Below are 10676 nucleotides of genomic sequence, written 5' to 3'. Positions count from 1 at the left end.
ATTTTATTGTATTTTATTATTTATTTATTTAGTTAGTTGGTTAGTTAGTTTTGTCTGGTTTGTCTCATTACTTTTATTTGTAAATTTTGGTCATTACTTGCTACTTTTTGTACATACTGAACTGAATGTGTTGTCCACTGAAAGCACTGTTTTCAAAACTGTTAATAAAAAGGTTTTTTTGTTATTGTTGTTTCTTTTTTTGTTTTTAAGTATTACCGACTTCCTACCTTAATGCGTTCCAGTGCAACTGACCAGTCACGGATTTATAGAAGTCTCTTGCACAGTGTTAGACTATGAAGAAAAGTCTTTTTGGGCCCAGTGGCATCATGTAATTTCATGGTTTGGCCACTTGGTCAAATTGACTTAAATGCTCGACACTGCTGTGTGGAGCATGGTTCTTCACAATTACATTAAAAAGTGTCTGGCCTGGGGTACTTCCCAGGTGTGTGACCCAGGCACAGTGCCTAGGCCTATACAAAGAATGGTCCTGAAACTCAGATAATATCATATTGCAATAATAGCCTAATATTAGTGTGTGTGTAACAGAGGTGAAAGTAGACCAGTATGTTCCAGTACTCTGTACCACTAAATTCATTGCTGGTATGCAGTTCAGAGAAGCGGGGACAGCAGCTGCTTGCTCAACCCCACCAGCAACAAGCCATCTTTCTCAGGTCGTCATACTGACACTCTGTCACGCCCCCGTGTAGCTAATAGGCAAACCTACCTGGAAACTAGTTAGACACCCCTGCCTTGCTTTGCTTTTGGCTAGTAGAAAGCGACTGCTATACACTTTTGCTGCTTTTTGCAATTGCATCCTGTAGTATTGGCTAAATCAACACTGTTTGTCATAAAGGTCAAGTGTGCAGGATTTGGTCCAGCATTTTCGAAACATCTCCTCAAATACCACTTGTTCTACATGTTTTTGATTTCTAAATGCTGCAACACAGTTGAATTAAATGATTCGTTATTGAGCAGCGTCTGGAGTTTATAACAAGTTCATTATTTGAATCAGCTGTGTTGGCAGGGAGAGAGCTAAAGCCACCTTTAGACAAGAACAGCCCCAATAAAAAGGAAAAGGTCTTTCCTTTGCATTTAAAAAAAACTAAAAATTCTGTATTCATATGATAACATAGTTAAAACAAACCCTTGTGCACACTGATCCACAAAAACAACAGAAAATGTGGCAGTATGCATGCCAGGCCAGTGTTAAGCATTGTAACGTAGTGATGACCCACCATAGAAGAACACCACATGCATGTACACAAAGGTGTTCTTTTACAGAGCGGTGAGTATAGTTAAAAGTTAAAAACCTCGGTAGAGTTAGCAGCACAAACACAGCTCAGTAGCCCACAATTGTTGTGGTAGTTGCTATTTGTCTGAAACGTAACGCACACAGTGCAGCCGGAACACCACTGTTCTCAGATGATCAGCACATTTCCAGTTTACACAGTGACAGAAGGGGTGGCGTTTTCAAACAAATTACACTCTGGACTCCGGTTTCAAAAGTTTGTGTTTTCAGGCCCCCAAAATGCCGTCGTCATGTGAACGAAACGCCAAACTGCAAAAAAGTTTAACATTTCATGCAAAAACAGTTGAAATGTGAATAGCCCCTTAGTGTCATCTAACGGTGAGGTTGGGGATTGCAACCAACTGTAACGTCTTCCATCTTCCGTGTGTAGGAAAACTACGGAAAAGGAATGGCCCTATTAGGAGTCAGTGTCCGGTTTGTCCATTCTGGGCTACTGTAGGAAGAGCTTAGCACACATCGCAGAAGAGGACCCACTCTGTTTGCAGATATAAATGGCTTATTCTGTATTAGAAAAAAAACGGTTTTATTTTCAGATGATCGATTATACTCTGATAAAAATACAGCTATCAATATGAAATTCCATTTTTGCCAATACATGCCTCTAAATCCTACACACTGGACATTTAATAAGGTAGCATCATATATAGCCTGTCATTTTAATACAATACTTTGCTTTAAAAATAATTGCAGCGTAAACATTAGCTCGCTTAGTTTCAGTCAGAAAACCGGAAATAATGCCAAAATAAAAGTGTATGCATTTTGACTTGTTTTTAGGAGGTGGGCGTTTATTATGTTGCGAAAACGTGTATATGATGGTGACCTTCTCGGTTAACTGCTACGTTATTTAAACATCTTTACGGTATATTACTACAAATGTTAATATACATCATTCTCATTTAAAATCACAGCGGCAATTTAACTGCGTTTTATTTTTTAAAGTCACAACCGGAAGTCCAACCTCTTGTTGTCGCTACCTGGTGCTTTTCCTCCACCTTGACGCTCAGGTACGGATTTAGTCGAAAACTTTCCTGAAACAGACATTTTTGAACGGAACTATTATATGCGACGTCGAAAATGGATTTAAAACTGTTATGTTTAATGTAAAGCGGCGAAGACAACCTTAACAGGCAGGTCAGCTGGTGGACGCACCGTGTTTTCTGTGAGTAATGTTTACTAAGTCCTTAATGGAGGAGAGAGCCGCAATGACAAGTCGCCATGAAAGTGAAAATATGTTTTATACACGAAAGAGCTTAGAGCTTTAACGTGTGTCAGACGGTAGCCCGACTGCTACGCCGAATTAATGATATTTTAAATACATGTGGGGAAAATAACTAAAATATTATGTTCATCTCGCTCGTTTGTTCATTAGCTATAGCTAGTAACTACATGATATAGTCACTGTAAATATTTAACACACGGCGTCATATCTCGGAACGCCAGAGTCTATCAGAGAAAATGACAATTTAAAGATTTTTTTATGTATTTTTAGTAATTTTATAGCCAATTAAACTGTAATCAAAGTCAAATTTAGATTCAATACGTTTTTTTTCTCGAGCTCGGCATTCGTGCAACCTACAAACAGGTGCATACCTGCTCAAAATAAAGGTTATTTTTCTACACAGTGATGCTGTTACAGATTCATTATGAATATGGTGTTCGTTGATTCAACTTTACTGTGTAAACACAGAAGATTTGCATGCGGCAGTTTGCTTTTTTATTTGTATTTCTTTGTCCTTTTCAAATAATAATTTTGTTTTCTCTTAACCCTTTGAACCCCAGATCACTTTGTGCTGCTTTCAGAACCTGGCAAAATAGGCAATGAACAACTTTGTAAGAAATATTCCATTAACTGCAAAATATTACCAGACTTTTTTTATATGAAAAAAAATTCTAGGGAAAAGGGAAAATAGCTAGGGAAATACGTATTTATTATTATCAAAATTACAAATTTAAAATCATGTTATGGAATTACTGTCATTTTTAAGCTCTTTCCAAAGTCTTGTTTGTCTTTTATTTATTTATTTGTTTATAAGCCCTTTCCCAAGTCATGTTTGCCTTTTTTTAACATTTATTCATTTATTTGTTCATTCATTCATACATACATTTTTTTTTTTTACTAATTTAAGGTCATTTTCTTGTTCTTTTTACTAATTTCTTGATCATTTTTGGGTCATTTCTTCTTTTGTTGCTCATAGCTTTCTTCCCATATCTTTGAAAGAAATCTAATTTGCTCATGCTTTAAAGGGTTAATAATTGCAATGAGACATTTTTGTTCAATTTAAAAAAAAAAATTCCCATGACATCATACTTTCAGTAGTTAATCGTCTGCCTCTGCCTCCAGAGAACCAGTCAGGCGACTTCACCTGACACCTGGGGATAGCAGTTTCACATTTGTTTTGAAGAGAGATGCCCTCAGGTGGCGTCAAGTTATTTGAGCTTGTCCAAGTGTTTGATAGCAGTTGTTTAGTGATGCTATATTAACATTATCTTTCCATTCAGTTCCACCTCAGTTGACCTTATTTTTTTCTCGTGCTTGTTCAGACCCTGGAGGCAGTGAGTCATGTCCGCAGGCAGCACTGGCAGTCTGAGACAAAGCTCGGGGCACGGCAGCTACAGGCATGGACCCAGCCAGCGCAGCAGCCAGAGGTCGTCCTACGAGGAGCGCTGTGTGGACCCAGTGGAGGACAGGCTCCCCACCCCGAAGCCAAAGACAGTCCATAAAGCAAACCCTAAAGATGCTAATGGAAAGGAGTCTGAGACCATTGGCTTCATTCCTGGCTCTGCTGATCCTAACTCCACGACACAAACCTGCAATCCCTGCGCTCCTCCGAGCAGCTGCAGGACCTTCATGTGCAGCGTGCTCACCTGCGGCCTGTACCGAGTCTGCCAGCGCTCCATCCTGGCTCCGTGCCTGGCACCAAACGAGAGCTCCCCAGACGAACCAGAGAAGGTGAGCCTCCAATCTGTGAAGCCAGGAGACAACAAAGAAGAGGACGGCACAGACTGGCTAGGGGACGTGCGCATCGCTGGAGTCAAAGTTGACAGCCCGAGGGAGTATTTAGTCGTCGAAACCAAATCTCCATCATATGTGCCGCCGCTCAGTGCTCAAACACAACCCAGCCATCCGTCCCTGCAGGAGTCTATGAGGTTTGATGACTGGGAGGATGGCGAGGAGGACGTAGACTCTCTGATTACTAAGAAGCTGCTGGAGCTCTACTCGGAATATCAGATCGAAGAGTTGGCCAGGTGCACCTCGGACTCTGTGTTTCTGAGGAAGAGCAAGGCCATCAACCAGCTCATCAACTCACTGGCGGAGGAGCACAAGATGGACGAGCAGGAGGCCGAGTGTCGGCTGGTGCGCGGCATCATCCGCATCAGCACCCGCAAGAGCACGAAGAAGAGGCCGCACGTCTCCAGGATGGACAGGACGCTGTCGGACAGCGGGAATGAGACAATGAGGGAGAGCGAGTCCTATTCATTCAGCAACAACAGTAACTTATTTCAATCAATCAGTCAGTCAGACTATATTTTTATGGCACTTTTTATTCAAACAAACTGTAGCGCAAAGTACTTCATACAATAAAACCAAAACACACACACACACACACACACACACACATACACACGAGCATGCGGATAAAAACACAAAAAACAAAATCAAAAACAGTGCTCATTAAAACCAGGAACTAAGGAAATGCTACCATAAGTGAGGACACACCAGAGGCAGGATAAAAAAATTAAGTTAAAAAATATAAATAAATAAATAAATTGACAATAGTAATAATACAAAATAAATAAGTAAAATACTCAAACTGTAAATAAGAGTTAAATGAAAGAATAATAACATAAAGTAAAATAATAAATAAATACTAAAATATAAATATAAAAATAATAAAATAGACAATAGATAAATAGTCAATAGATTAAAAAAAAAAGTTCAAACTAAAAATGTAGGTTTTGAGTTTGCTTTTAAAAATATCAATTTCACATTTTGACTTGAATAAGCCTCAAAAAAAGCCACCAAATTGCTGTTTTGGCTGTCAGGTAACCATTACTCTTTTGCTCTGTCTCTCCAAGATGACTACAAATCAAATCCAAACATCCAAATATCAGAACTGACCTCGTCTGACAAGTGCGCCAGAGAGATGTGGAGGACCAATGGAGGTAAGAAATCTCTTTATTTACTGCAACATTCATATATATATATATATATATATATATATATATATATATATATATATGTATGTATGTATATATATGTATATATGTGTATATATATATTTATATGTCATACTCTTGTTTCTGAAAGAATGAGATGTGCAGTTGTAGCTTGAATATTGTGTCATTTACTCTCAGTATTTTGGTCAGTGCCTTTGAATAAAGTGCACGTTTTGTTTTCCATAACTTGGCTCATATAACTGGGGAAGTCCATCATGTACGTGTGTGCCAGCAGTGGCTGCCCACACAGTACTGATCGAGCAGAGTTTGACTTCCTCATAAATTCTCTTCTAGCTTTTAACATCCATTTTTACATCTGAAGAGACAAAGACCCTAAATCTTAAGTAAATATTGATCATTTTTGACATATGTTGCAGTATAATAAACATATTAGATTTTTTTTGTTTTTATTAAATGCAGTTGTGTTTTTTTTGTATACAGGTGCAGAAGTGTAACCTAGATTTCTATTAATGAATAAGTAATGAGTCCCCCAAGTGCACCCTGATCTCTAAATTTATTCATGTTTAATTTATTCAGTATTTGAGATTACATTTTTCAAAAGCTCAATGAAGGTATTTTTCTGTAAAGCCAAAGAAAAAGAAATCCCAGCCGTACCCCCTGCACATGCATCATATTAGAGTGGCCAAAGCGTTCAGTTTTTAGACACAGAAGACAGAAATGTCTCTCAGTATACTGATGGAGAACTTGAGAGCATGGTTGCCTTTGTCACATTTCAGGTGTGACTAACATGTTTGCTGGACGTCATCTGTTTGTCTTCCCTGTCAAAAATCTGTCGCTGTGCAGAAACGCACACCTGATTTACGATTGCCTGTCATCAGAGCACACCCACACTGTTATTTTTGCCTCAGGAATCAGATTTTTTTCTTTTTTTTTCATGTTTCAGCGGCCTTCTTCCCAGTTTGAGAACCCTTGAGGCTTTTACAAAGGTGGCACATTATTTTGTTAACTTAAAAAGCAACAAATACTGGAGTCTATAAAGTACACTTCATATGTAAGTATTTCGTAGAAGAAAGTGAACCGGGTCTCTAAAACACCATTACTCTCCTGAATAAATACACAGGACATGACCCTCCTGTCCTTTATGGTGGCCCTCTGCAGATGTTGGACTACTGATGTTATTTTACACTTAACTTTTGTGTGATTACAACAAAGTATTCACTGAATTTGTACAGCATATTTAATACAACAGTGCAATTCATAGTGCTTTACAGAGCAATAAAATACAAAACTTAATAAAGTATACAGATTTACAATAAAAGAGTGAAGAGAGAGAGAAAATGAAAAATAAATGACAAAATGATTTAAAAGTTTAAAAATAAATAAAATAATCGGAAATAGCGAGAAGAAGAAGTGCAAAAATAAAGATTATTTTAAATGATATAAAATCCAGTTTTAAAAAATTGTTTTCAGTCATTAGTGAGCGAATATATATATATATATATATATATATATATATATATATATATATATATATATATATATATATATATATATATATATATATATATATATATATATATATATATATATATATATATATATATATATATATATATATATATATATCCTTTTTCCTTAACACTTTGTATTGTGTTCTATGTATCTTGGTTTTTATTGGATTAATGTTAACTGACTGGTTACTTTTTTCTGCCCTTTGTTGTCATTTATCTTTTGTTGTATTTTTTGGTAAAATGTTAATTTAGAGTTTTTTTGTTTGTTTTTTTCTCATTTTTGTTTTTGTTAGCTCTTTTCAAGTTGAGGGTGGGTCCATTTGTGTAAGCCTGTGGCATCTTGACCTCACTTTATACTTTTTTTTTTAAAAAATTGGATTTCATGCAGTTTTTAATATTGTACAAATAAACTAATCTCTCCAACATACTACAGCCTCTTTAGAAATTCAAATACACCAGATGTGGAAATGATTTTTAGTTGTCTATCACTGCAGTTAGGGAAAGCAGTGAGCAGAATTAATGCTCAGTTTCCTCTTCAGATGAATGCTGAGGAATCATCTTTTTTTCTGTCATTTTTTAGGTCATACTTCCACTTCTCCGACAGCCTACTTGCCCTCTCACACGGAGACTAATTCTTCAGGTGTCCCACTGATTCGCACCTCTGTGAGAACATGATTCCCGCTCTGCGCCAGCGATTATTATGCTTGGATTATTTGTCACGTTGCGTCCACAAGGTCACGTACGGGACGTTGAAAGGCGACACTACTTGCACAGGAGCCTGTGGCTGAGCCGAGCTCTTCGCAGAGACCGCGGCTCCGCTGCGGCACAAGAAAATGTGAAAATTCACATTGTCTGAAGGACTTCAGTGAACTCAGGGCTCTGCGTGTAGATATTTATGCTCGATAAGTGTGACGTGTATATTTGAAGGACTGAGAGCTCGCCCTGCGGGCAGATATCACCAGCAGTTTTTTAATGGCTCTTATTGTATCTCGATTAACTGCCCCCACGTCCTTGACGGAGTTATGTTCATGAAACTTGACTCAGTTTGGCTGGGCACAATATTCTGCTGTTGTTTTGCAAAGGACATGTAGATTTAGTTCTGTACGTTGTTTATTTTTATGGCACATTTCATCATCTTGTCGTCATGATAGATTTTATTTTAAACCAATATTACAGTGATTTTTTTGATTTGTTGTGAATGTAAGTCACAACAGTGTGATAGGATGAAGTGACAATATTTGGCCGGAGGAAAAGTTAGTTATACCACTGCTCAAATACCGTTATTATGGTATTAGGTGGAGTTTTTTATGTGTGCCTGGTAGTACACTAGAACTAAGAATGTCAAAGGAACAGTCTGACATTTTGGGAAATTCGCTTTTTTTTGCTTTCTTGCAGAGTTACACGTTATAGCGCAGCATAAAGACTGTGGAAACAGCTCATTAATGAACAGGTTATATATAGATATATATATATATATATATATATATATATATACTTACTTGCAACTTGAAAAACAATGGCTTGGTCCCACTTCTGCTTATTCTATATAACAAGCTTTCAAGCTGCTGAAAGGAGTGTTTAGTTAGCTTAGGAAAGAGGCATGCTAACTGTTTCAGTCTTTATGCTGCGGAAGCCTCAAATATAGCAGACAGATATGGGAGTGCTATTCTTTTGGCAAGAAAGTAGGTAAAGAATATCAATTTTTCTCAGACAGAAGAAAGACAAGTTTTAAGCTACAGAAAAAGGGAGTGGACTTTGAGTTCAAATTTGCCCATGTCAAGATTCATTTTTTTTTCTGTTGAGATGTTTAATGTTGGAGTGTGATTTCTTTTTTTTTTAAGTTAAGTGGTCGTCTGGAAGCTGTTTTTGTCCGTCCCTCCTGTCACTCACATCTCGAATTGACAGGCATTATGAAAGCCGGGTTGAGGCTGTACTTTAGGTTGTATCATGCAATATGACTATTAACTTGCTATAGCAACATTATCCCAAGCTGATTTTTGAAGGGAACGTCTGTTTTCTTGCACCATCATGCTTGCTGCGTTTGCTCCCAGATGTTGATGGGAATTTGGCCAGCTGGTACAGTGAAATTCATTCAGCTCTGTCTTATCAGCAGTAGCTTTATGGTTACAGTTGGTCATGTGACCTGTTGTTGTACCATCAGGGAACACACATGGGCAGCTGATTCACATCCTCTAAATGGTGAAACTCTTTGAAACCTGAATTTGGCTTGATTTGTTTTGAAAAAACATGGGAAGAAATGACCTAAAAATGAGCAAGGAATTAGTAGAAAAGTACAGGAAAATTAGTTTAAATAAATACAAATTTCAAAAGTGGGAATGACCTAGAAAAGTGCTTTGAAAAGTGTAATAATTCTGTCAAATAGTTTTAAAAACATAATTATGACAATTAGCTTTAAATATAGTTTTCCCTAGCTTTTTTCATTTTTTTTCCTTGACATTTTACCCTTTTTTTAAAAAAATATTCTTGATATCATTTGATTTATTTTGAACATGTAAAAAAAAGAAAATAGAGAAATTATTACACAAACAAGCACATGGACAAAAAAGTACTATATACAGACAATGAAAAACATAACAAACACAGCAAAAGTACACAAACACAAGTACTTGGTTTACATATTTGAAAAGGACTGAGAAGAAGTGCTTTTTTTAATCGCACCCCTTCTTCATAAGTCACCGAATTTCAATTAACCAGTGTCTTTATTCATTTAAACCTATACTCTAATAAACTAAACATATATCCATACACCCGCAATCCCAAAATCAAATTTTTCGTTATTATTTCAAAGGTTCAAAGGTTTAAGGTTTAAGTACTGGTTAAAGGCGTCTGAAAGCAATGGTTTCAAAGGGTTAACTATCTAGAGTTCACTCTTGTCTCCCAGAATCTGTCCTTTTTATGTCTTTTTTTTAGTGTGTCAGGAATCTGGCTGCAGCATCAGGTTGTTTTAATGAAATGGTGTGAAACTGGTTGCTCTGGTTTCAACCAAGAAGAGGAAACTGGAACGACATTGTATGGTGATTACTGCGTCTGTGTCATATTAACCGTAAGTGTCATAACACGCTGCTTATTTCACTAAACTGGTTGAAATGTCTGCTAAAGCTTTTGTTTTCTTTTGTACATTAGATTTTCTTTGAAGGTTTCCTAAATTCCAAATTCTGGCCTCTCGCCGGAGTATGGTACTTTGTGTTTTCAGCAAAGACATGCAGGCAGGTTCTTTTGTTAACAGTAATCCATCTTTTAGCCAATGTCTCACTGTAAAAACAATAAAATCAATGAAGTGATACAAAGTGTTTGCTTGTTGTTTGGCCACATTAGGCCACATGGGGGAGTCAAAGTGTGCTTTTTTCTCACAGTTTTCTTACTTCAGAGCATCACTATGATGAACACTAAACACCGTCATAACACCAAGCACCCGTTTTACCACTAACACACAGCTATAGCCATTTAATGGAACACTTGATGTTAAAGTTAGATTAAAAGGCTCATCTAACCCTGACATTTTCTGGTTCTGGGATTTAAAAAAAGCTAAAAAACAAACAAAAAAAAAGGTTGTTCAACCCTTTAACACTTTCTTGCTTTCTTGTGCTGCATTCAGATGCCTTTTAATAGATTTACATCTCTGGAGAAAAAACATAACTACCAGCTTGGCAAGAAAT

General features: G+C 37.0%; 1 protein-coding gene across 3 annotated transcripts; it reads left to right on the top strand.

Annotated features, from left to right (window-relative positions):
- The first annotated feature begins 2260 nt into the window (after positions 1 to 2260).
- LOC121958051 (uncharacterized) lies at positions 2261 to 10307 on the top strand. Of its 3 annotated transcripts, XR_015779504.1 has the most exons (5): positions 2276 to 2468; positions 3851 to 4800; positions 5387 to 5473; positions 6432 to 6539; positions 7580 to 10307. XR_015779504.1 is itself a non-coding variant. In XM_042506906.2 (4 exons), exons 2-4 carry the CDS (start codon positions 3870 to 3872, stop codon positions 7672 to 7674), a joined length of 1113 nt encoding a protein of 370 aa, XP_042362840.2. In that variant the 5' UTR covers positions 2261 to 2313; positions 3851 to 3869; the 3' UTR covers positions 7675 to 10307. The 3 variants fall into 3 exon arrangements, 2 of the variants coding, with proteins under 2 accessions (XP_042362840.2, XP_042362839.2); XM_042506906.2 differs by lacking the exon at positions 6432 to 6539 and having other exon boundaries at positions 2261 to 2313; XM_042506905.2 differs by lacking the exon at positions 6432 to 6539.
- Positions 10308 to 10676: the final 369 nt, after the last annotated feature.

This window comes from Plectropomus leopardus, chromosome 17 (genome assembly GCF_026936395.1).
Source record: "Plectropomus leopardus strain MGB_pleo_1.0 chromosome 17, ASM2693639v1, whole genome shotgun sequence".
Taxonomy (NCBI): domain Eukaryota; kingdom Metazoa; phylum Chordata; class Actinopteri; order Perciformes; family Serranidae; genus Plectropomus; species Plectropomus leopardus.
Note: the sequence above shows the minus strand (reverse complement) of the source record. Positions and strands in the feature narration are given on the sequence as shown.